This window comes from Odontesthes bonariensis, chromosome 21 (genome assembly GCF_027942865.1).
Source record: "Odontesthes bonariensis isolate fOdoBon6 chromosome 21, fOdoBon6.hap1, whole genome shotgun sequence".
In the NCBI taxonomy this organism is placed as follows: Eukaryota; Metazoa; Chordata; class Actinopteri; order Atheriniformes; family Atherinopsidae; genus Odontesthes; species Odontesthes bonariensis.
In genome coordinates, this window is record NC_134526.1 from 32,034,693 (window position 1) to 32,062,301 (window position 27,609).

At 42.4% G+C, this 27,609-nt stretch overlaps 1 protein-coding gene across 2 annotated transcripts in view; it reads left to right on the forward strand.

Moving 5' to 3' along the window:
• Window positions 1–4,587: 4,587 nt before the first annotated feature.
• copz2 (COPI coat complex subunit zeta 2) overlaps window positions 4,588–27,609 on the forward strand; it is a 33,994-nt gene continuing 10,972 nt past the window's right edge. Inside the window, exons 1-5 of one of the 2 annotated variants that reach the window (XM_075454176.1) lie at window positions 4,588–4,784; window positions 16,650–16,718; window positions 17,041–17,125; window positions 19,544–19,635; window positions 20,923–20,978. In XM_075454176.1, the coding sequence (XP_075310291.1) occupies window positions 4,767–4,784; window positions 16,650–16,718; window positions 17,041–17,125; window positions 19,544–19,635; window positions 20,923–20,978 (320 nt within the window). In that variant the 5' untranslated portion in view covers window positions 4,588–4,766. The remainder of the gene's footprint in view (window positions 4,785–16,649; window positions 16,719–17,040; window positions 17,126–19,543; window positions 19,636–20,922; window positions 20,979–27,609) is intronic. The other variant, XM_075454175.1, reaches the window with a different exon arrangement.

Sequence of the window (27,609 nt, forward strand, 5' to 3'; positions counted from 1 at the left end):
AATCCAGGTGATTGTTGAGGCCTCCACCTGAGTCTTCTGGAGTTTCAGACTAAGCAGATCAGGCTGGATTGTGTTAAATGCACTGGAGAAATCAAAGAACATGATCCTCACAGTGCTGCCTGCTTTATCCAGATGACAGTGGGTTTGTTGAAGCAGGTGTATGATAGCGTCTTCAACTCCAACTCCATGGCGATAAGCAAACTGTAGGGGGTCCTGATATGTGCTTGTTTGCTTACACAGGTGGGTCAACAGGAGTCTCTCCAGGACCTTCATGATGTGGGATGTCAGTGCAACAGGTCTGTAGTCATTGATATCTGAAGGGTGAGTTTTCTTTGGTACCGGAACCAGACAGGATGTCTTCCACAACAGTGGTACCTTCTCTTGGGTCAAGCTAAGGTTGAAAAGGTGTTGCAGAATCCCACAGAGCTGCTCTGCACAGGCCTTCAGGACTCGGGGGCTGACACCATCTGGACCTGCAGCCTTGTTCCGGTTCAGTCTCTCCAACTGCCTCTTCACCTGACTTCTAGAAACAGAAAAGTGGGAGGGGGAGGCAAAGGGGACAGCAGCATCTCCTGATTGGGTTGATGACAAACTAGTGGAAGCAGAAGAATCCATGACTGAGGTGGAGGTGGAGATGTTACAGGAAAGCTGTGGGTCAGAGGAGGGTGGGATGTCTCTTTGGCTGGGAACAGGAGGGGAGGATGGTGAGCTTGTTCCTGAACTGAACCTGTTGAAGAATGTGTTCAGCTCATTTGCTCTGTCCAGACTTCCATCCATCCGATCCTCCCTCTGCTTGAGGCCTGTGATCTTCTTCATTCCTGACCACACATCTCTGATATTGTTCCTCTGCAGTTTACTCTCAAGCTTCTTTCTATACACCTCCTTGCTCTCTCTGATCTTGACTTTGAGCTGCTTCTGTATACTCCTCAGTAACTCCCTGTCTCGCTCCCTAAAGGCTCTTTTTTTCCTGTTCAATAGTTCCTTTAGCTCACTGGTGATCCAGGGTTTGTTATTAGGGAAGCATCTCACTGTTCTGGTGGGGATGGTGTTGTCCACACAGAAGTTTATATAGTCAGTCACACACTCAGTCATGGCATTAATGTCCTCTCCATGTGGCTTACAAAGAGAAATCCAATCGGTTGCATCAAAACAACCCTGTAAGGCTTCTTCAGCTTCCTGTGACCACTTTCTAACAGTCCTTTTTGTGACAGGTAGTCTCTGGACAAGGGGTTTATATGCTGAACAGAGAAAAACAAGGTTGTGATCTGATTTTCCCAGGGGAGGTCTTGATTTGGAAATGTATGAATCCTTGACATTTGTGTAAAACAAATCCAATGTCTTGTTTTCTCTGGTAGAGCAGCTGACAAACTGTTGAAAAGTTGGCAGTGTAGCAGAGAGTGAGGCATGATTAAAATCACCAGATATTGCCACAAAAGAATTGGGGTGTTGAGTCTGTATCTTAGCAACAACGGAACTGATGACATCACATGCAGTGTCGGCAACAGCTGAGGGTGGAATGTAAACAGCCACCAAGGCCCAATCCCAATTCACCCCTTGGCCCTACCCCTTACCCCTTCCCCTCCGTTTTACGCGTTCACGTGAAGAGGTAGTGTTGTCCCAATACTCTTCCAAAGCCCTACCCCTTAGCCCTACCCCTCCGTTGTAGCCCTTCAAACGGAGGGCTTCGGCCAGGCAGACTCCGTTTGAAGGGGTATGATATATTTCCCAGAGTACAACGCGACTACCGGGAGATCGCGAGTCTTTTTAATCGTTTTAGGTTGTGATAACTGGTGTATTGTGTGAGTTTAACATGGTGGCAATGTGTAGTTGTTTTCTGCTATAAACGCACATGGGAAAAGTCGCTATTTTACATGAGTAATCGGTCAATGCATGTGAAGGTGCTGCGAAAGAGTTGTCGTTTTTTATATCGTAACACGAGTATTTACAAGCAATGTAGTTGGTTAACCATAGAGAAGTTCCTTTTTTAGTGACATGAGCGTCATTTCGCTATCTATTATCACAAGTATTCATATACGTGACTGATTCACAGGGACTCAAGCACAAACAGAGCCTGATCAGGTTTAGCGCAGAAAACGAAGATCTGTTTCTAAAGTCATCCCCATCCCCAAAAAGAAGTAGGAAGTCCAATCCCATAATGGATTACCTGATACAGGAGAGCCTGAAGGAGCAGAAGCGCCACGAGCAGAAAACGGAGCGCTTTTTAGCTCTGTTTGAGCGCATGATAGACAAACTTTACGGTGAGTTGATGCGCCATGCACCTATTGTACACACAGCCACCACTACCGCATTCTGAAACACCTTTTTAAATTTTTTACAATGGATGAAAGTGCATGCTATAATGTCATGTCGTGTCTTGTTCCACCAGAACATCACTGAGCCCATGCAGCACCTCCGATGTGCCCTCCGCTGTTCCTGCTCCGGTCATCTCGTTCTCGATGATTGCACTGTTGCCCGTTTATGTTCATATTGTTTATATTCATACTGTTTATTGTCCATATTTTCACCACACACTTTAAGCTGTTATTTCTGAAAATGAGCTGCCTTACCAGTCTGTAATGTGAGCCTAATAAAAGAAATTAAGGACAAAAGGTTTGCAAAGGTTTGAGCATGATTATCACATCAACATCATATTAACGACTGGAACGGATATTGGTATGAAGAGATTTATTATACAAGGGATAACAAAAGAAATTGGGGTAAACGTTGTGGTCCAATAATTTGTAGGATGACCCGTCTGCTGGAAAGAAAAACATGGAAAGATCAGGCTTTCATCCTCCCAAACCAACACATTGATAGCACACACAATGCAGTGCATTTATTTATGTCATCAAATCTGAACCTGGTACAAAGAAAACCGCTTCAAAAACGCATGAGCTGCATGTTTATTCCAAACGGAACGAGGCGAGTAACAAAGGCTAAACGTTAGCTTATGCTTTCAGCTAGGTTAGCCAGGTTAGGATACTACTCCAATCAATAAATCAGCAAATCCAACGAGACAAGCAAATTGTTTCTATATTACACGAGATCACAAATGTACAGTTAGAAGCACTTTCAAACACAAACACACGTTATCATATTCACACGCCGGCTCTGGAAGCTACCAGCTGCTCACTCACAAGCGTTATTTGCATTAATTTCTCATTCTACATACCGTAACAAGATCCAGCAATGCTCCCAGATGTCGAAGACGCCTTCGCCTGATGGCACTCCGTCGATTCGACGCAGATATTTCTAAAGATATCCGAATAGCCCAGGACAGCGCGAACACCACAGCACCGGTCATGTTTGTTTACTTCTGGCTAAAGCTGTCGCTTTTGGTTACGTAACAACTGACGGCGCGGACTTATTACGTTCGTGAGTGTGAAGTGCTGTCCCAATTCGAAGGGGTGACATTCTTAGCCCTACGCCTACCCCTCCGTTTGAAGGGGCGAGGGGTAGGGGCGAGGGGTAGGCGAAGGGGTAGAAAATAGAATTGGGATTGGGCCCAAAACAACACTGGTGAACTCTCTTGGCAAATAATATGGACGAAAACTTACTGCCAATAGTTCAATGTCAGGACTGCAGATACGACTCTTCACAGTAACATGTCCTGGGTGACACCATCTGTTGTTGACAAGCACTGCCAATCCACCCCCTTTCCTTTTCCTGCTACTCTTTAAATCTCGATCTGCTCGTACAGTCAGGAAGCCCGGCAGAGAGACGCTGGAGTCGGGTATATGATCCTGTAGCCATGTCTCAGTAAAACACATAATGCTACATTCCCGATATTCTTGCTGAGTCCTTATCAAGGCTAAAAGTTCATCCAACTTGTTAGCTAACGATCTTACATTTCCCATGATGCAGGATGGCAGAGATGGTTTGAACTTCTTCTTTCTTTCTCTCCTCTTTGCTCCTGCTCTGCATCCACGACGCCATCTTTTCAATTCCAGTGGGATTTCTGGCTTCAGTTGTCGAATTATTTCTGCTTTTCCAATGTTATTCAGCTGCTCCCTGTTGTAAACCACCTTGTTGCTATGGTGATGCATCATGACAAAAGAGTAAAATATACAAAAGTATTGGGAAAAATTAATCCAGCTGCACAGCATCCAAGGTAGGAAGGAACAGTTGTCCAAAAAAATGCAATTTCTTCCAAGAAATAACAGGAATGAAATTTAGAAAAAAAGAAAAATCTCAATGTGAGGTACAGAGCTACTCCAACATGCTGCCACCCTCAGCAGCGCATTCTAGAACTATAAAGTCAACTCCTCTGGTCCATCATCTAATTACTTTATTCTCGACATGTCGACTTTATTCTCGACATGTCGACTTTATTCTCGACAGGCAAAATATAAATATTTTTTCTTATGCCTGGCCCTAGTACTCTCCCGTTTACATCTATTCTAAACTAAAACTGGACAGAGATTTGCCGGAGAATCCTTCTCAGCCCAGGGGGCTGTTGGCAGGTGGTCCACAGCCGCTCAGCCGCTGACGGCGCTGCGCGGCTTTTCCTGTGAAAGGTCCGGGGAAGAGGAAGAGGAAGAGGCGTGTCGGGAGCCCGCTCTGCGCGTTTGGGTGCCGTCGTGCTCGTGGCTTCAGGTCTTTGGATCCGGTTGGCTGATGCGGAGGCGGGAGCGCGCCCAGGCTGTCCCATTATTAAAAAAAGCCGTGATCGCGGTGTGACAGCAGGCTGTCCACGTCAACACAACGACTCGGCGGCGGCAGCAGTGGCAGCAGCAGCAGCGGCAGCAGCAGCAGCAGCAGCAGCGATGGACTCCACGTCCCCGGTGAGTTTCTCCCGTTCCAGCAGACATGGGGATCAGCTGTGTGGGATGCAGGGATTAACAGGTAGCAGGGGGCTTTCTCTCAGGGTTTCCCAGCAGCATTCCGGCCGGACATTTGTTGCATCAGGCTAGTTTCAGTGGAGGACATTATGGGAGGGAAGGGAGAGTCTGGGCTGCATATCCTAAAAACATCAGCTTTTATGCATGAGCAGCGCGTGGGATCTGCCACATTGTTATGTGACTAAATGCGCAGATCAGTGTCCGTGATGCATTTATTAACCCTCACAGTGTGGAAGCATTCAGATTGTGAGAACTTCTCCAAACCTTTGCTCTGTTCTAATGGAGGAGCTGGCACCTCGTTCAGCAGGACAGGGGACCCCCCACGACCCCATCCTGCAGAGATAACTGCTAAAAAAGTGCAATGTTGAGATGCTGTGTGTATTTTGGTGAAATGAGTGCAGTTGTGCGGGTGTGCGCGTGCTTCTGCTGGGCAGAAATGCAGTGACGTGTACAGCAGGGTAGGTGCCACGTCCACCGTTCTCTCTCCCTCCTCTTTGCCTTGCGCTCCCTTTGCTCAGTCTCACTCACTGTTCCGGCCTGTCATCCGTCTTCCCTCAGATTTAAATCCTGGGTCAGACCGTCTGCCTCTTTTATCTGCAGCAGCCATGCTCCACAGCACGATGCGCAGATTTCCTTCAGCTTTAAGGAGAAAACACAACCAGAGATGTAGAAAAGCAACTTTATTGAGCTATTTTATTCAACTTGTAAGGTTTAACACCAGGCCTGAGTGTTGTCATGTTACCTTCAGTGATCTAAAGTCCATCTTTAAAATGTGATCAATATTTAGTCATCAGAAGCATTAGTGATGGGGATTAAATGTCCAACATTATGAATAGCTACTGTTGTTTTTTATTCTTTAAGTACAACGCCAATTCCAAAAAAGTTGGGACACTGTAAAATGTTGATTTTAAAAACAAAATTAAACTATTTTCAGATCTAATGAACACAGCTTTAGTTTACAATTACATGAAGACCATCACATGTTTAAAGTAAGACATTTAATGTTTCAGCTCATCTTGAAATGGGAACTAAAGAAATAACTGATCAGGTTAGATGGCAGCAGTAACATGATGTGTGTATATGAAGGAGACCTCAGACAGGCAGAGTGTTTCAGAGGGAATGATGGGCAGAAGTTCAGTAATCTGCAAAAAAAAAACCTGTTTCAGAATAATGCTCCATCACGTACATTCTATAAACTTAGATGCACATAGTATCAGCTGAAGAAGACGTCTCTGTGTGCAAAGGGCTCTGCCAAATATCTAGATGGGATGGAAGTGATCTGCAGGCCCTGAGGCAGCTCTGCATTAAAACCAGACATTATTCTGTCATGAGATCACTGCACGGGCTCAGGAACACTTCCGGAAATCTTGCTCTGTGAACACACATGTTGCAACTAATAGCATGATGGTAACACTGGGCATGAAGAGCACCTCAGAGAGACGGGGTCTCAGACGTAAAGGGGGGAAGAGGTTCAATAATCTGAAAAAAACCAAACAAAATGAAAGTGTTAAACTTCAGAATAACGTTCTGCAATGCATATTCCATCATCTCCAGTACAAACAGTCATTTCCTAGCCTGGCTGACGCGTCCACATCTCGATGAGATGGTGGTCTGGGAACTAGGTGTGCATTTTCTTGTATTTGAGGCGTGGTTTACGAATGCCTAGAGCCGTTTATTGGGCGCTACGAATGTCTATCAAATGGCGTCTGGTTCTTCCCATGCTGCTTTGCGCGCGATTCATACCCAATTGTATCACTTATACCAGATGACGTATGTAGAGCGACAGAAATTCGCCGAGGCAATGAAATCTTTCAACGCCAAACGTTGCTCTTTTTTAAAAGTAAACTTGCGTTCTAAGCTACTTAAAACACTTTCTAACGGTGCGTTCACACCAGACGCGGTCGCGCGACGCGATTACATACAAAGTCAATGCAAAGACGCGGATTCAAGCCGGCGGCACGATGAGGCGCGGTGGGGCGGCACGATGAGGCGCGGTGGGGCGGCGCGGAGAGGCGCGGAGAGGCGCATGCCGCTGCGCGAGTGAAAATATTCGAATCCGTGCGAGTTCAAAAAATCCAACTTTGGCGAAATATTCGCGTCAGACAGCCTATCAGCGTTGAGATTCTGGACGACAGTGACGTGGAGACAGATGGACAGGCGCTGTCTGTGACATGCAGATGGGACTGCAGATGGAAATTGGCTTCTAAGCTACAATCTGGTGCAGGTCATCTCTTTACTTTGTAATTAATGTACTTTGCACATGGTCCCTGACTAAATATAATAAAAAAAATTAAATCACCGCCTTCTCCAGGAGTTCCATCTGGATGACGGCCACTTCCAGCGGTGTTTCGGGCTCGCCAGGACCCGGTTTGATGGCCTGCTCGGGAGGATCGGTGCTGTGGTCTCTCGGCGGGACACCGGCTGCAGGCGCTCCGCAGCTGAAAGTGGAGCTGCGGTGCCGTGATCACCTGAAATCACGGCACCGTAGCTCCATTTCAGCTGCGGAGCGCCTGTAGTTGGTGTCCTGCCGAGAGATCACGGCGCCGATCCTCCCGAGCGGGTCATCGGGCTGGGTCCTGGTGGGCCTGGGGTGCCGCTGGAGGCGGCCTCCATCCAGACGGAACTCCTGGAGAAGGCGGTGAAATTATCCGAGCTGAATGCACCTCCGGATGATGTCACTGACCCAGACACAACGGCGTGTGCGTTTCAGACGAATCTCGGACTGCCACAGCAGGTACAAGGACGCCATGGTTGATGAGAGAATGAAATGTATAGCCCCTTGAGCTATTCGCTCGTTTTTTACTCGCACGAATGAGGCGAGTAAATTCAAATTACACCCGCGGCAACACTCGCGCGAGTAACGCGGTGCGATCATTCGTCTGGTGTGAACGCACCGTAAGGCTGCATCGAACGGTAACGTTGTGTCCGCTGCCATGTTGGATTAACACTCTACAAGCTTCGGTGTAGCGCATAGACGTCGTCATCGTCTTGCTGCCCCCACCGTTCTGTGATTGGTTCCCTAACTCAGGCAAAAATAAGGGCGGTGGTTTCCAGGCTGCCTTTGCAGTGTGAATGAAATCGCGCACAAAGCAGCATGGGAATTCCCAGGCTAGTCATTTCCACAACTTTTTGGGAATTTTTTTAGATTAGATTAGATTAGATGTACTTTATTTATCCCACAACGGGGAAATTTACTTGTCACAGCAGCAACAACAAACATGAAACAAGAAATTAAAAAAGAGAAAACATTATTTTTTTATTTTTTTTTAAAGAGAAAAATCAAGTAAAAAAAAGTAAGAACTAAAAAGTAAAGTGACCAAAAAGTAAAGTGACCTAGTATAAATAATATTGCACATTTGAATTGTTGGTGAATTTTTGGAGGCACCAAACCATTGCCCTGAAGCAAGCCTTAGTCCTTCTGATAGCCAGCTTAGAGTTTCTGACATGCTGGGGCACAGTGGGCTCTGGTGGACGCTAAAGAGTTAAACCTGGTCGGTTAGCTGGACCTTGTCCCAGTGACTGAATAAAGCAACATGGAAATATGTGAAGCTGTGCACGCACACACACACACACACACACACACACACACACATACATTTTAAAAGTCTGCTTTTGGTTGGATTGACACAGCCATCTTTTTCCTCGTGTCACGTAGACATGCTTAAAGGTGATAGAGAAAGGTTGAATGGGGCATTAATCCTTGTTCTGTGATGTGATATGTAGCCCAAAAAAAATTGGTTGGGTCTGTAATGGCTCAGAACCTCCCTAAAAGGCTCTCTGAAACAGCTATGTTACTATGCTGGGTTTAGAATGTCTTTTTCCCTTATTTGGCGTCGTTTCAGAGCTTATCTGGCAACCTCATTATGAAATGCAGGTAGGTGTTGGCGCTATTCGGTTGCCGTTGCTTGATTGGCTGCCCTTGCTCTCACTGAAAACAGAGCTATAGAGTAATACCACAGATTCTATAATAGTACAGATACGCCACTCACGGTGCATTTCCGGTTTCCAACGAGGCGATTTTGGTTGCAGTTCCACCCTTTTTCCACGTAGGGCGCTCAATTTTGGAGACCAGAATGAATGGAGTCCTATGGAGTTATACGCCCTTTCGTGCCCTTATCTCAAGATATAATTTTTTCTCTAGTAATTCGAATGTTGTTTTCGAAAGAGGATATTTAGAAAATACCCATGGCTGAGTTTTAGATTTTTAGAGCCACTCATTTGCTTAAAAAAAGGATTTGAAGTGTATATGACGTCATACATAGCTTACGACCGGAGATGCCGCTTTACGGCAACAATCCTGCTTGTTGTTGGTCTCAAAGGCAGCAGCGTTTTCAAGGAAGAGCTGTAGTAAGAGAGAATGTGTGGTAACATCACAGATTCTTAGGCTGTGGTAACATAAGCGGAAAAAGTCCATCTTAATTCTGTTGTCGCTTGGTATGGAGCCAGCCGTCAAGCGGTGCCTCTGGTCGTAATTCTGGTCGAGCGCTGTCATTAGCACAATGCTAGCGCGTGGTGGACAACAAGAAGCCAACCTGTAAGAAATCAAAGGGATATATGTACTCGTTCAGTAGATTTTTGACTTGAAACCCATGTTGAGCTCTCAGAAACTACATTCAAATCTGAGCGCTCTTGAGGAGACTTAGGTGAAACTGACCATTTGTAGCATCTAGCTCCATTGGGCCCCATTCATTCTGGTCTCCACCGACGCCCCCAGTGGAATTCTGGTGGAACTGCAGCCAAAAAGCCGGTACAATGGGGCTTAATAGAGAGTGGCAAGGCTGTTCGTTATAATGGCTGTGGTAATACACTGACTGAAAAGAAAGCTCATCAGAATCAGAATTCGTTTTATTGCCATTGTTAGTGAACAGTGTTCACTAAGTAGGAATTTGCTGCGGCGTAAGGTGCAAACATGTAACATAGGATATAATAATAAAAAATAAAGAATAAAAATATATGAATATAAAATGTACAAGGTGTGTACAACAATACACAGTATCCAATATACAGAGCAACAACAGTGCAGCTTCATTAGTGCAATTGTATTGATGGTAAAGTGACTGGGGCAGGTTATGAGGTGATTATGAAGTGTTCATAAGTCCAACTGCAAGGGGAAAAAACTGTTTTTGTGACGGGAGGTTCTGGTCCGAATGGACCGAAGCCTCCTGCCCGAGGGGAGCGGTGCAAATAGAGAAGGGTCAGCTGTGATCCGACCTGCTCGCCCCGTAGTCCTGGAGACGTGCAGGTCATGGATAGATGGGAGGCTGCAGCCGATCAGCTTCTCAGCGGAGCGCACAGCTCGCTGCAGTCTGTCTGTCCCTGTCGGAACTGACCCTCTACTGAGCATTAAATTCCAACTGAAGCCTGCTCGGAATCGTGTAAGGTTTGTGAAACTGTACTCCGTGAAATGCGCAGCGCAAAGGAAAAGTCGGCGGTTGTATGTACTGGGGATGCTGTTAAAAATAAATAAAAGCCATTGATCGCGAACATTCCTTTCCGGGGCAAGAATATCTAACGATCGTAGTCCGCTTTCACAGCCTTGGAAGGCTCACCTGTTCCTGTTTCTCGCCGAAGGGGCGTGTCTGAAACGGGGTGGCTGTGGATTTGGGTGTGGGGGGGCGATTGCGCCAAAAGATACGTCACTTATACTCAAACACGGATTGGCACATTTTCTGGTGGCAATTCAAAAAAGGGGAGTACTTGAAACAGAGGTTCTGACACTTGCTGGCACTTCGTGTGTACTCCCCACAGCGGGGAGACTCAGAACTAACACCAAAAACGTGAAAAAGATGATTTTGATTCTCTATCACCTTTAATGTCCGGGATGGTCAAACTGCTCTGGCACATATACACTCAACCAGACTCAAAGTGGCTGAGGTGCACTGCACATGCTTTACATTCCCATTCCAGGCTTTGACCTGGAAATAATGGAAGATGCCCGGTTGCTGCATCAGACGTGCTTCAGTCCTGTGCACCTGTGTTGGGAAAGGGTGTTGGTTTGATTACATTTCCAGCTTGGAATCCAACTGTAGCTCGACTTAACTGTACGTGTAAATGTGCTGCTCAGTCCAATGTTAGTCTTTGATTTGCTTATTTTATCATTTCAACTTTTTTTTAGTATTCCTTAGACCAGGGATGTCCAAAGTAGGTCCTCGAGGGCCGCTGTCCTGCAGGTTTTAGATGTTGCCCTGCTTCAACACACCTGATTCAGATCAAGACATCATTTACAGGCTTGTGCAGAACTTAACAATCTGTTGAAGAGATCCATTTAATCTGAATCAGGTGTGTTGAAGCAGGGCAACATCTAAAACCTGCTGGATAGCGGCCCTCGAGGACCGACTTTGGACATCCCTGCCTTAGACAAATGATGTAAGTATTTCACTGAACTTTCTCAGGTTTAATTCTTCCTTTTCACTCCTACCTTTCAGCTCGTAGGACCGTTCTTTCTCCCTTTCTTCTGTCCCTGTCCTCCCCTTTCTCTCATTTTTCATAAACTCTTTGGTTCCTTACTGATTCATTTCCCTATAGAAATTGATTAGGCATGATAGCTTTTGATTATGTGAAAGTATTCCCAGCAAATCAGGCTTTTGAAATATCACTTAAATAGCAACGTTAGCAATTAAGTATTGCACACAAAGGTGAATTCCCATAGTTAAGTGTTTTTAATCTTTTTTTTTTTTTTTTTTTTTTTGTAATTCAGGTTTTCTGTTATATATTTGTAGCTCAGCAGCTCCAACACGAATGTCATAATCATGGGCTATTTTCTCAACTGCTGATTTTGGATCAGTGTCATAACAAGTGATGAATATGAATAAATTGTATTATTTTTACAAAAAAGCCTTTTCAGGTTGTGCGTAACTTTAGTTGGTGTTCTAATACCATGTTTTCCATTGATAGTCGTGTACGTTCATTAAAAAGATAGTTGCTTCTGTTTAGTAAAACGCTGGTTAAAGGGACACTATGTAATAAATTAAGTCATTTATTAGCTCAAATCAACATATTCATTCATAAGTTAGTCCTCATTGGTGTAAAATGATCTCTGTCAAAAATCTCACTTATCCTCCTGAGTGAAGAATAACTTGTCTGTATCTACATAGAGCAGGTAAGCTCTATGGAGGCTGCCATGTCCTTCCGGTCTATGAAAAATGACGAAGTGCCGAGAGGGACATAAAGCACTTCGAATCGCGATTTCCCCACCAGGCCTACAAGCAGAAATGACGTCATTGTGACGTCATTTCCGCCAAATGGCTTATTACAGCCGCTAATGCTAAATAGATTTTATTCCTTGGCACATATGTCTTTGTGTTCATTAGCTTTCTTTTTGTAAGTGCATCATCTTCTTCTTTTTATTATTATTCCTATGCTCCCCCTGGATATCTTCTTTTTGGCGTTATGCTCACATTTGTAAACTGTTATTTTGTTGATTTACTAATAAAGTTTAAAAAAAAAAAAAAAAAAATGCTAAATAGATTTTATCTCGTAAATTATCCCACTAATAATGCATTGATTGTTACCAAACTTCTGCCGTAGTACACATAGGCTCTTAACTCACAAAACGAGGCATTAGAAAGTTTGTAAGTTTACCGGGAGTTTATTTACCGCTGCTAATGCTCCTATTGCTAACGCAGGCTAATGCTAACGCTGCGTCGACGTCACTTCCGGTAACTCCCGGAATATGACTAATTGCATTGCTTGCACACCAAAGGAGATGTTATGTTATCTGACATGTTATCTGTCATCTGTATTCATAGTGTTGTTGTATGTGTGTTATATAATCCTTTGTACTGTGTGTCTTGATTTCTTTTTGTTTGTATGGACCTTGAGTCTGAAGCTATAGCTTCTTGAATCTTGACACATTCCGCTTGCCGTAGTTCAAGAAGTTGCAGCGCACATTTGAAAACGTGAGGCGCTAGAGAGCAAATTCATTCAACTTTGCAAAATAAAATTGCACCACTAGATGGGGGAAGAAATTACATAGTGTCCCTTTAAAAAAAAAGTAGGTTAGAAAGTCTTCTAAAATGTTTATTGTTGGACAGGTTTGAACTTTTGTTCATTCTCTGTTGGAGCATCAGCTAAATTCTCAGAATGTTCTATGTACACATTTTATTCATTCACTTGGAATTTTTAAAACATAGATTTTTATTTTTATTATTTTTAGTCAGGGGAACAGTCTCCAGTTTTTAAGTGAATTTAATTCAATTTTCTGTTCATTTTTATTTATATAGTGCCAAATACAACAAATGTCATCTCAAGGGACTTAGTAAGTCCAATTCAAGCCAATTGGAATTCAATTAATTGTAATCATAATTATTCATAAAATAATCCAATTTGTTCATATAGAGCCAATTCAAAAACACTTTCCTAGCTAAGGAAACCAACAGATTGCACTGAAACTTGTCTTCAGTCCAATCTCCCGGCCTGAGCGTGCCTGAGGCGACTGTGGAGAGAAATGACTCCCTTTGAACAGGAAGAAACCTCTGGCAGAACCAGACTCAGGAAGGGTGGCCATCCGCCTCCACCAGCTGGGACCAGCACTCCCATTTTACATTTTACAATTTGAAAGTTCGGCTTTGAAAGAGACTCTGGCTGTTGTACAAAAATCCTCTGTGACTGATTATTATCACAGTATTTTAATTGCAGTTTGTTAATCTGCCTCTCTGTCTGTTAGCTAAAACCAAAAAGCCAATCTTCATAAGCTGTGGTTTATGATGGTGGAGCGTAGGCAAAGAAAGCGCTCTTTAAATGCTGTGGAGAAATATCCGGATATGAGAGATTCCCAGATTCCAGTTATTCCTAGATGTCTGACACACAGTCTCACTCCCAACTGAACACATAACAATAATGGACAACAGATTTTCAGATTATAACACAGACCGTGGTCTATCCATCACAAACCACTATGCATGCTGCCACTCACTCAAAAGATGCATTTAGACTCACCAGTCAACCTAACATGCACATTTTTGAATAATGAGAGGAAGCCGGAGTACCCAGAGAGAACCAGCGTCGGCACAGGGAGAACTTACAAACTCCACACAGATGAAAAAAATCCAGCCCAGAAAGGAAACCTTCTCGCTGTAGGCATCTACCACAGGGATCACCCTGACTGTACATCACATTAGGGCTGGGAAAAATCCACTGATGGAACACCCTGGTCACTCAGTATATTCAGGTTGTCAGCTGACCTCATGATGCGCCCATCACTCTGGAACAGTAAATCTGGACTCATCCGACCACATGACCTTCTTCTATCGCTCCAGCATCCAATCTTTATGCTCCCAGCAAACTGAAGCCTTTTTTTTTTACGATTAGCCTCACTGATAAGTGGTTTTCTTAAAGGGACACTATGTAATAAATTAAGTCATTTATTAGCTCAAATCAACATATTCATTCATAAATTAGTCCTCATTGGTGTAAAATTATCTCTGTCAAAAATCTCCCTTATCCTCCTGAGTGAAGAATAACTTGTCTGTATCTACATAGAACGGGCAAGCTCTATGGAGGCTGCCATGTCCTTCCTGTCTATGAAAAATGACGAAGTGCCGAGAGGGACATAAAGCACTTCGAATCGCGTTTTCCCCAACGCCAGGCCTGCAAGCGGAAATGACGTCATTTTGACGTCACGTCCGCCGAATGGCTTATTACTGGCGCTAATGGTAAATAGATTTTATCTCGTAAATTATCCCACTAATAATGCATTGATTGTTACCAAACTTCTGCCGTAGTACACATAGGCTCTTAACTCACAAAACGAGGCATTAGAAAGTTTGTAAGTTTACTGGGAGTTTATTTAAAAGAACATCCAGATAGCAACTACACACTGCTGCTAACGCTACCGCTGCGTCGACGTCACTTCCGGTAACTCCCGGAATATGACTAATTGCATTGCTTGCACACCAAAGGCGATGTCAACTTATGTTATCTGACATGTTATCTGTCATCTGTATTTATAGTGTTATTGTATGTGTGTTATGTAATCCTTTGTACTGTGTGTCTTGATGTCTTTTTGTTTGTATGGACCTTGAGTCTGAAGCTATAGCTTCTTGAATCTTGACACATACCGCCTGCCGTAGTTCAAGAAGTTGCAACGCACATTTGAAAACGCGAGGCGCTAGAGAGCAAATTCATTCGACTTTGCAAAATAAAATTGCACCACTAGATGGTGCAATCCCCTCCCCCCCTTTCTGTCTTCTCAAACCCCAGCTGGTGGAGGCGGATGGCCACCCTTCCTGAGTCTGGTTCTGCCAGAGGTTTCTTCCTGTTAAAAGGGAGTCGTTTCTCTCCACAGTCGCCTCAGGCACGCTCAGGCCGGGAGATTGGACCGAAAAACAAAAAGTTTTCAGTGCAATCTGTTGATTTTCTTAGCTAGGAAATTGTTTTTGAATTGGCTCCATATGAACGAATTGTATTATTTTATGAATTATGATTATTATTAATTAATTGAATTCCAATTGGCTTGAATTGGACTTACTATCTAAGTGCCTTGAGATGACATTTGTTGTATTTGGCGCTATATAAATAAAAAAAATGAATTGAATTGAATTGATGGGGGAAGAAATTACATAGTGTCCCTTTGGTCATTTGGTAGGGGTCTCCTCCCCTTACTTTGTCACCATAGCTACTGAACTTGGGATGATCTTAGTTTCTGGTCTAAGTTCTGTGATACACTCTGACTGTGAATCTTTGCTAGTCAGTGCATAACAGAACTTTGTCCCGGGCCTAAAAGTTCTCCATGGGGACAAACGGGTGGATGGATGGATGAGTAAGTCATGTATGTGTCAATGAGTGTAAGTTCCTAAAATATAAATATGTCATTTACACTTCTGTAAAACTGATTTTTATTGGCAAGTATCATTCATAGGTCTATACACTGGTTTATTTCACACTGGAGTGTGAATGCTGCCAGAACTAAAGTATAGTTGAGCTGGACAGCTTTGAGTGGTTAAAGGATAAGACCGTTTTTTTGACATTGGGCCCTTGATTTCACATTATAACATGATGTTCTACTCACCCCTGCTTGTTGTTGAACATTTGGAGCTGTTCCGAAGATATTCGCGAGGCGTCTGGCTGCTCTCTTGAGATATTCGGCCATGAAACGGTTTCCTATGGGCAAGCTTATACAGACACAAACTATGCTGTTTATAATTTATTAATTACTCTACACTAGCACTGATAACGTGGAGGTGCGTCGCTTACTTAAAAAAATCCGGGTTACTAATTTTGAATTTTAGCCGAATTAATAAATAGGCAGCAGGTCTGTGGGCTGTCTGTGGCAGTAGCACAACGAGGACGTCAGTAACACCCACTTTACGACGAAAAAAACTAAATTACAATAACCCGGATTTTTTTAAGTAAGCGACGCACCTCCACGTTATCAGTGCTAGTGTACAGTAATTAATAAATTATAAACAGCATAGTTTGTACCTGTATAAGCTTGCCCATAGGAAACCGTTTCATGGCCGAATATCTCAAGAGAGCAGCCAGACGCCTCGCGAATATCTTCGGAACAGCTCCAAATGACCAACAACAAGCAGGGGTGAGTAGAACATCATGTTATAATGTGAAATCAAGGGCCCAATGTCAAAAAACCGGTCTTATCCTTTAAAGACTAGGGTGAAAATAAAGCAAATGGTACCTAAAAATGAAGCTTGTATCTGGGTAATAAAGTGGGATGCCACACACTAGCCAAGTGTGGGAGGACTGAATGTGACTGGAGCTGTGGCATTACATCTTAGATGTTTCTATGAGGTTTCTGGGGTACATGAGCAAAGTTAAATCATTAAAAATGACATTTTCTTTATATTGTTGCAGGAGCCTTCCCTCTACACAGTAAAAGCTGTTTTTATACTTGATAATGATGGCAACAGACTTTTATCAAAGGTAAGTTAAGTGACCGTAACATCTTTAGGGTACTTTACTGTAAATTACATTAAATTTCCTCTTTCACTGAATGTACAATTACTTTAAGCTTTCCTTGATCAGTTAATCCACCAAAGTAAACTCAGTAGGCTACTGCTTTTCCTCTTTAAATATTACATGTGTTTGTAAAGTTTAATTTTTGGATTCTCCAGCCATACTTCAAGCCAAGAGGTTTCAAATGCAGGCAAAGTTCTCTCTGAGCAGTTTAGCATTTTGTGCCATCCTGATCCCATTTCTGTAGACTAATCATTAAACCAGTATTACTGAAAATTGTGTGTTTCAGTACTATGATCCTGAGCTTTACCCCTCATTGAAGGAGCAGAAAAACTTCGAGAGCAACGTTTTCGACAAAACGCACAAAGCGGACAGTAAGTTCTTTATTTTGTTGTTGTCTTTTATGCGTGTGTTTTCTTGTATATTTTTTTTATATCCCCACCCCTCCCCATCGTGACGCCCCTTGTATTGTAGTGAACGCTCACACACGTCTCCAGTGTCAACTGTTGCCCATTCTGCGGTTAGTTGCCTAAAGCAATTTCTCCATATGTTTTTATTCCCGATTTTTACTGTGGAACTGAATCTAATCTGTGGTGTTCATGACACAGTTGGAGGAGAGTGACCCATGTAAATGTAGCATGAGAGACCTTGGGAGAGTCTCGGTGCATTCTTTTTGGGGAAACCTGATCAGCTCCCTCTTCTAGTTTTTGGTTTTTGTAAGATTCACACGATTGATACCTGATCTTCCCCTGGTTTCCTTGTCTCCTCGTCACTCACCCAGTATCCTCCCCTTTTGTTCTAAATTCCTCCATTATTCCTTCTTTTCTGTACCTCTTTATCCGAATTTATGTAATCTCCCCCCCCACACACACACACACAATGTCATATTTACATTGAATATCACATCACAATATAAACACTGTGATGAATGAAGAGCAAGGCATACAGTCAACCTCCTAGGATGTTTTTTTTTTTTTTTTTCCCAATTTTGTGGCCCATGAGAACGTAAATGGGCAAAACAAGAAACGATACACATTTTGAAAAATGATAACAAAAAAAAAGGGAATAACTAATGCTGCGTGTATACGAAGAGCGACCTACGCTGCCTGGTAGCGGAGGTAGCTGGAGAAGCTTCGCTTGAGAATTCGCTTTGGTAGCTTTGTTCAATCGTGACGTCACATTAGAATGTTCCATTTTTAAAGGCTTTGCAGCACCCCCGCGAAAAAGAACAAAGGAGGAAAGAGAGGGCAGGGACACGAATAAGCGTGTTGTCATTTACAATTTGTTATACAAGATATACATCACGTTACAAATGATGTAAAACTACATTAGGTACACCTGAGAAGAGCAGGAATAGCAGAGGCAGCTGTGAAAAATAAAATAAATTCAAAATAAAATCCGAAATAAATCCGAAATAAAACTTAATTGCAGTGAGAAAGGTATGCGTGGGGTTACTACACTATTGTATTGAAGCACTTGTACAATATCTGGTGGGCGGACACCGCGGCGATTAATTTTTCAGTAGCCATGTTTAAAGGACGTAGGAACTAGGAACCAAAGTTTAGACGTCTGTTTCCGCGAACCCCGCGGATTGTCGGACCCCTACAATCTGTGGATTGTCATTGGTTTTCGCTGAACCACGTCATAGCTCATTACCATAATATTAGCTCGAGTTTAATCGCTGGAATTCACTCTGGTCGCCCAGTTAGCTCACCCTCCATAGAGAAATAATGATTTCCGGCGCTCAGTTAGCGTAGGTCGCTCTTGGTGTACACAAGGCATTAGGGTACTTGCATGTAACAATTGAATAAGTGAATGAATAAGTGTTTAAGCTACTCAGTACAAATACAAATAAAAATGAAGCCAAAAGACAGAAGAAGAAAAGAAAAGAAAAGAGGGAGTGGGGGTCCATCAATCAGAGGGTGAAAGAGTGTCAACAAGGGAAGCCACTTGTTATAACATTTGTCAGAGTTACCTTCACTAAATATCTGATCTCCTCCAGCTTTAGAAAAGACATAGTGTCATTGAGCCACTGAGAGCTAGAGGCAGCGATAGTTGACTTCCAGTGGAGAAGAAAGGAAGAAGTAAGAAGCCAGTAAGGAAGTAAACGCTTGAATATCTAATTGATTAGGAGTAAACAGGTTGTGGTCTTCTGGGAGCCCAAATATGGCGACACGGGGGGAGACTTTTATTATCCCTGAAAGTATTTTGGACATGACAGACAAAATAATTCTGCCAGAAGGGAGAAAGTAGCAAACCAGAGTAAAACATATGGATTAAAATGCAGGATGAAGCATGAAATTTGTCTGTGATACTGGGATAGATTTGTGACTGTTGAATTTTGGGAAAATGGACTCTACACAGCAGGCAGTGACACGAAGGGAGAGAAAATAGTGCCAAGCGATTGTGAGGTCTGACTTTTTCTGGATGAACGATTTTGTTTTCTCTGAACAAAAGCTCAGTAGAAAATCTCACTGGACAAAGAAAGACACAAATGTGTCCATTGCAGCAGGAGGATATACCACTGGCTATCTTTATGGGTCACATGTAGGCCAGCTTGTTCATAGAAACACTTTCATTTAGTCCGATTTGTAGTAAGGGCACAACATGTATGCAGTTAGTTGACACTGATGTGTCAAACAGTAAATTTACATCAATGTGTAATACTACATTTTTTTTTAACTGGATTACAGATAAATGTATTGTATTAAAAGAAGGGGTAGTATTAAGGGACTCAAGAATGTATTGTTTTACTTCCTTAAAGTTCTTTACTCTACAAAATTTCTCTTCAGACGAGATAACTTTCTTGGAGGGGATGACGATCGTGTATAAGAGCAACATAGATCTTTTCTTCTACGTCGTTGGAAGTGCTCAGGAAAATGAGGTAAGATTAGTTCAAATTTTCCATCAAATAACATTAAGCTGGAAATGATTTGATAGGAGGCAGTTGGTAGGTTGTAGATTATTTCCAGTCGCTCCTACCGGCGCAGTAATTTCATAAATAGTGTGTTGTATGGGACTTAGCTCTAAGATGTTGTCATTTGTCTGAAAGGAAGGCAAGTGGTTACTTTGAATCTGAAATATGAAACGTATATTGCTTAGTTTATAGGGGTGGGACGATATGCTTTGGTCACGATTCGATTGTATCCCGATTCTTGATAATTGCAATTCTACAAGTATTGCGATTCGATATAATCAGTACTTGAAATTTTCTTCCTCCTTAAAAAAACAAACAAGTTGAATCATACACTCCTAGAATGAATGTCGTTCCCATAAACAACACACATCAATCTGTGTCAGTCAGTCCAGCAGCTGACATTTATTTCAACTGAGACAAAAAGAGGTACTTAACATGTACAGCATTTTTTAAAGTTTACAGTTACAAAATGAATTGAAATGTCCACACAGCACAAATGTGGGCTAGTTTTAACATAACTTAATGTAATGAATTGATGAAGTTTTTCTGGACACGGGTATGACGTAATATAATCGATTCAGGGGAGAAAAATCGATTTTTAAAATCATCCCATTAAAAATCGCGATATGTACATGAATCGATTTTTTTCGCCCACCCCTATTAGTTTAAACATGGTTTGCTTTGTAAAACATAATGCATCATTTCACGTGTTTTGATTTGTTTAACACCTTTACTGACAAAGATACAGGTTCATTGTACAATATTTATCATTTAGATGCAGATTAATAGGAAAGAAAAGTAGCCCTAAAATTGACTTTATTTGGTAATTCATTTGGAGGCTTAGCTGAAAAGTTTCAAAGTTCTTTTTGCAAACAGAACTTAGTAAATGGTCCAGACTAACCTTTTAACATCAGTCAGGGTTTCCAGGGTGCCTTTTTAATCATGTTTCGCCTTCACTTCTTCAAACACACACACACACACACAGTGACACAGCGCTTCTGATTTTATAACAAACGTGTATTTTTCATGCACACACTCTCACACTAAGCACATCAAGGGCCATGTGGGGTTCAGTGTCTTGCCAGAAAGAACACCTCGTCCATCCAAATCCGTGCCTCCGATTTCTTTTAAGGCATAAATTAGAAAAATATTCTAATATTTTGAGACACTGACAGTGTTGGTGTGTGGGGTTAGTTCATGCTGAATATCTGCAGGTTTATTGTATTTATTTATTCATTCGTTTTCTCTTGCCAGTTGATGCTGATGTCAGTACTCAACTGTGTGTTTGACTCCCTCAGTTACATCATCAGGTAAGTTCCTTCATGGAGTTGTTTAAAAAGTTGGATTTTATTTATTTTATTTATAAAACTGTTGCAACCAAAAAACTTCAAGAAGAGAAAATTCAATTCAATTCATTTTTATTTATATAGCGCCAAATACAACAAATGTCATCTCAAGGCACTTAGATAGTAAGTCCAATTCAAGCCAATTGGAATTCAATTAATTAATAATAATCATAATTCATAAAATAATCCAATTCGTTCATATAGAGCCAATTCAAAAACAATTTCCTAGCTAAGAAAACCAAAAGATTGCACTGAAAACTTTTTGTTTTTCGGTCCAATCTCCCGGCCTGAGCGTGCCTGAGGCGACTGTGGAGAGAAACGACTCCCTTTTAACAGGAAGAAACCTCTGGCAGAACCAGACTCAGGAAGGGTGGCCATCCGCCTCCACCAGCTGGGGTTTGAGAAGACAGAAAGGGGGGGAGGGCCGCGGCGGCGGCGGCACTGTAACACCATTCAAAGGATATCTGTTGGAACAGGGAAACACGAGTTAATGACCACAATAATATCACATATACATAAAGAGAGTAAAGTGAGGAAAGGTGTGACAGATGAGGCCCCCCAGCAGTCTAGGCCTATAGCAGCTTAACTATGGGATGTTTCAGGATCACCTGAGCCATCCCTGTTCAAGGTAAACACAAGAAACTTGTGCTAACGAAAAAATAAATAATAAAATAAAGGACCAGACTCAGTGAGTAATTCCCTATACTCCCTATATAGATCTGCTCCTCACACCACAACAACCATCTTTTTACAGCCACAAGCTACCTCAGCCTCTCACCAACTGCACACCAGTCACAGCGGGGTGGGGATGCAAACCCTGGTTCGGGTAGGGGGAGAAATAAAAGAGGTAAGATAAGCGGGAATGGGATTCAAACCCTGGTTCGGGTAGGGGGTAATGAAAGTATAGAGGGTGCCAGAGGTGGAGGCAGGACAAGACACACTAGCAGACACACTATCAGATTCAACAGACCTAACTATAAGCTTTATAAAAAAGGAAAGTTTTAAGCCTGGTCTTAAAAGTGGAAAGGGTGTCTGCTTCCCGGACATTTACTGGCAGCTTATTCCACAATAGAGGGGCCTGATAACTGAAGGCTCTGCCTCCCATTCTACTTTTAGAAACTCTGGGAACCTCAAGTAAACCTGCAGTTTGGGAACGAAGTGCTCTGTTAGGAAAATATCTTACAATGAGATCTTTAAGATATGATGGAGCTCGGTCATTAAGAGCTTTATATGTGAGGAGAAGAATCTTAAATTCTATTCTGAATTTAACAGGGAGCCAATGAAGAGAAGCTAAAACTGGAGAAATATGATCTCTCCTGTTTGTTCTCATCAGAACTCTGGCTGCAGCATTTTGGATCAACTGAAGGCTTTTCAGAGAATATGTGGGACAGCCCAATAATAAAGAATTATAGTAGTCCAATCTTGAAGTAACAAATGCATGAATTAGTTTTTCTGCATCACTCTGAGACAAGATGTTCCTGATTTTAACAATATTACGAAGGTGAAAGAAGGCAGTCCTAGAAACCTGTTTTATATGCGAGTCAAATGATAAGTTCTGGTCAAAAATAACTCCAAGGTTCCTCACTGTAGAACTAGAAGCCAAGGAAATACCATCTAGAGTAACTATATAGCTAGACAATTTCTCCCTGAAACGCTCAGGTCCAAAGATAACGACTTCAGTTTTGTCTGAATTTAGAAGCAGACAGTTCTGAGTCATCCAGGTCTTTATGTCTTTAAGACATGCTTGTAGTCTGACCAACCTATTGGGTTCATCTGGTTTCATAGATAAGTACAACTGGGTATCATCAGCATAGCAATGGAAATTTATGCCATGCTGTCTAATAATGTTACCTAATGGAAGCATGTATAAAGTGAAAAGAATCGGTCCAAGCACAGAACCCTGGGGAACTCCATGACTTACTCTGGTGTGTGAGGAAGATTCTTCATTTACAAGAACAAACTGAAATCTATCAGATAAATATGACTTAAACCAGCCTAATGCAGTTCCTTTAATCCCAATAACATGTTCAAGTCTGTGTAATAAGATACTGTGATCGACCGTATCAAATGCAGCACTGAGATCCAACAGGACAAGCACAGACACAAGTCCGCTATCAGAGGCTAAGAGGAGATCATTGGTAACTTTCAGCAGTGCAGTTTCTGTGCTATGATGCACTCTGAATCCTGACTGAAACTCTTCAAACAGATTATTTCTGTGTAAATGATCACAAAGCTGAGCTGCAACTATTTTTTCAAGAACTTTAGACATAAAAGGGAGATTGGATATAGGTCTATAATGAGCCAACACTTCTGAATCAAGAGTAGGTTTTTTAAGTAAAGGTTTAATTACAGCAACCTTAAAAGTCTGAGGTACATATCCTGTCAACAAAGACAGATTGATCAAATCCAATATGGAAGTGTCAATTAATGGGAAAACCTCCTTGAACAGTCTGGTTGGGATTGGGTCTAAAACACAAGTTGATGGTTTAGAAGAGACTATTGATGTCGTTAGTTCAGAGAGATCAACTGGGCAGAAGCCGTCTAAATACAAATCAGTTTTTAAAGATACTTCTAAAGCTGCTGTACTTGATGATACATCACTGATAATAGTGGGAAGGACTCCATCAATCTTCTCTCTGATAGAAACAATTTTATTAATAAAGAAGCTCATGAAATCATCACTGCTGAGAGTTAAAGGAATAACTGGCTCAGCAGAGCTCGGACTCTTAGTCAGACTGGCTACAGTGCTGAAAAGAAACCTGGGATTATTCTTATTCTCTTCTATCAATGATGAATAATACGCAGTTCTAGCTTTACGAAGGGCTTTCTTATACATTATTAAACTATCTTTCCAGACTAATTGAGACTCTTCTAAATTAGAGGAACACCACTGTCTCTCCAGCTTTCTTGCAGTCTGCTTTAAAGCACGCAGCTGTGAATTATACCAAGGAGCCAACCTCTTCTGACTGATTACCTTCCTTTTCAGAGGGGCAACATTGTCCAGTGCTGTACGCATTGAAACTGTAGTGCTGTCAACAAGAGAGTCAAGTGCTGCTGGAGTAAAGTTTAGGTAGTCGTCCTCTGTCATATCTGCACATGGCAGTGAAGAAAAGGATGATGGAATTAATTCTTTAAATCTGGTTACAGCATCCTCTGATAGACACCTTCTATATGTAAATTTCTTCTCAGAAACTGTATAGTCAAGTAATGTAAACTCAAAGGTTATCAGAAAATGGTCAGATAAGACAGGGTTATGAGGGAACACTGTTAACTGTTCACTCTCAATGCCATTAGTCAGCACAAGATCAAGGGTGTGATTAAGGCAGTGAGTCGGTCTGTGAACACTCTGAGAAAATCCAATAGAGTCTAATATAGAATTAAAGTTCATATTCAGGCAGTCATTTTCAACATCTACATGAATATTAAAGTCACCCACTACAATGACTTTATCTGTACTCAGCACTAACTGGGATAAAAACTCTGAGAATTCAGACAGAAACTCAGAATAAGGGCCAGGTGGACGATACACAACAACAAACACAAGAGGTTTCTGGGATTTCCACTTTGCGTGGGAAAAACTGAGAATCAGAGATTCAAAAGAGCTCAAACTAATCTTGGGTCTGGGACTGATTAGTAACCCTGATCTGAAGATAGCTGCCACTCCTCCTCCTCTGCCTGTGGTTCCAGGAACGTGAACATTTAAACAGTCAGAGGGAGTTGCTTCATTAATGCTAACATGATGCTAACATGATGCTAACATGATCCTCCTGCTGCAGCCAGGTTTCTGTAAGACAAAATATATCAATATGATGATCACAAATCAACTCATTCACTAACAGAGACTTGGAAAGGAGAGATCTGATATTCAGCAAACCACATTTAATAGTTTGATGTTTTTGTTCAGTTAAAGTTTTTGTTTTAATAATTTCTTTTTGCACAAGAGGATTTGCTCCTTTTGTGTTAATTGATTGGGTGGGTAGCAGCAGGTGGGAAGCTGCAGAGAAGTGTGTAAGACTACAACTCTGCATCCTGGTCTGAGCCCTGGGTTGTCATGTTTTAGGGTGGCAAATAAATTCATCCATATTTCTAGAAATGAGAGCTGCTCCTTCCAAAGTGGGATGGATGCCGTCTCTCCTCATCAGACCAGGTTTTCTCCAGAAAGATTGCCAATTATCTATGTAGCCCACGTTGTTTGCTGGACACCATCTAGACAACCAGCGATTGTAGGACGACATGCGGCTAAACATGTCATCACTGGTCAGATTTGGCAGGGGTCCAGAGAAAACTACGGAGTCCGACATTGTTTTGGCAAAATTACACACCGATGCAACATTAATTTTAGTGACCTCCGATTGGCGTAACCGGGTGTCATTAACGCCGACGTGAATAACTATTTTACCATATTTACATTTATCCTTAGCCAGCAGTTTTAAATAGGATTCTATGTCGCCCGCTCTGGCCCCTGGAATGCATTTGACTATGGCCGCTGGTGTCTCTAATGCCACGTTTCTGACTATGGAGCTGCCAATTACCAGGGTTTTGTCCTCAGCGGGTGTGTCGCTGAGTGGGGAAAATCTGTTTGAAGCGTGGACAGGTCGATGGTGAACAACGGGCTTGACTTTAGAGCTATGCCTCTTCCTGACAGTCACCCAGCCACGTTGTAATCCTGGCTGCTCAGGTTCTGCTAGGGGGAGGCTAATTGAGCTAGCTACGCTAGGTGGCTCCACACTGGCAAAAGGGACCTGGCTCGCTGTCGGTTGATTTTCAACAGTGCAGAGCCGAGCTTCCAATTCAGATAACCTCGCCTCCAAAACTACAAAAAGACTACATTTGTTACATGTACCATTATCGCTAAAGGAGGCAGAGGAGTAACTAAACATCTGACACACGGAGCAGGTGAAAGCAGGAGAAGGAGGAAGAGAACCGGTAGCCATGCTACGCTAGAGAACCAGACACACCGTTAAAAAGTGAGAATAAAGATCTGTAGGAGTGTGTTAGAACAGAACGGTAAGCTATAGAGTTTAACTATGCAAAATTGTGTAAGTTATAGATTGAAATAAAGTGATTATCAGTACTCCAAGCGGAGCAAGAAATTCCACAGTGCACAAGCAAGGTAACAGGAAGTGATGCAACACGTCTTACCGCAAAGCGTCACAGCGTCAGATCTGCAAGCTGTGACGCTAAGGGTAGTCGTCCACTATTCCGGCACGTCAAGCCGTATCCAACGCATTCAATTCATTTTCAATGAAATCCGGCCGATCGTTGTCGCCGTGCTCGCAAAGCATGCTGGGATTCCGGCACGGCGAGCGGGGGACCTGCGGCACGTCAAAAAGTTGGGCTCGCTCGAAGTTTATGCAAATTTGCCACGGCAGACGGAGTGCGTTATCCAATGACAGTAGATCATGTGATCTCCTGTGTCGCAGCAGCACAATAGCAGCTCTCCTCGCTCACAGATCCGGATCCATGGTGCAATATGAAATAATGTTCCATTGCTGACGATATATACACATTCATTTCCCTCCAAAACTCAAATTTTTAGAGGGAGAAACTTCGGTTGGTTAAATCACAAGTTATTTACTTTCCCCCGGAGCCATTCTACACGCCCCTCTGTACACACCCACTGTAGTAGCAACACGGCGAGACTAGGCATCCAATCTGGCGAGTTACGTTGACGTGCTGGAATAGTGGACGACTACCATAAGGCAATTGTTTTCTCCAGACTTCTCTCCATGAAAATGCATTAGAGCATTTGTCATCAATTCTAAATCCATGCGCATCATTATTCAGGGTATTATTTTATTATTTATGTCGTTATTAATTGTTTCATATAATATTATTATAAAATGCACCGCACCATAGAGGCAGCAAGTTGTTGACACTCTAAACATATTGTGGGGGATTTTGTATTTTTTCCTCTTTAAGTTTCTTTTTTTTCTTTTCCGCAAAACATAGATTTTTGGAAGATTTTTTTTACTCTAGTTTAGAAGCTGTGCTTTTTGTGGGATTTCTCCTCGTATTTGTGAGACTTTTCAACATCTTTTATGATGAGTTGAGTCAACCAAATGCCAACTACTTGTTGGAAGAAAAGAGCCCAAACCCCTTCAAGTTGAAGAGCCACGGATGTCAAACAGGGTCCAGACGGTGAGGAAAGTGAGGGTATAAATCATTTCTTCCCCCAGTCATCATGGGCAACGTGAGATCACTGGTACATGAAATGGACAAGCTTGAAGTGCTAATGAGGAAATCTGGAGAATGCAGTGACTTGTTTCACAGAGACGGAGCATATACTGGACTTCAGTGCCTCCGTAGCCGGCTGTCAGACCAAAGGCAGGCGGAGACATCAGAAGTAGTCCCAAAAGTAAAGATTAAGTTATTGCAGGGCTTATTAATAACAGATGGTGTGATCGTGGACATGTCACTGTGAAAGATGAGATCTGTCCCCTGGATATTGAACTGTTAGCTTTGAGCTTATGTTCATATTGTCAACTGAGATATGTCACAGGTGATCCATGGTTTATTATTAGAATAGCACCTTACAGTCCTGACTGGAATCTCAGTGTCCCTACAGAAGGTAATGTAGTCTGTGATGGTGCTC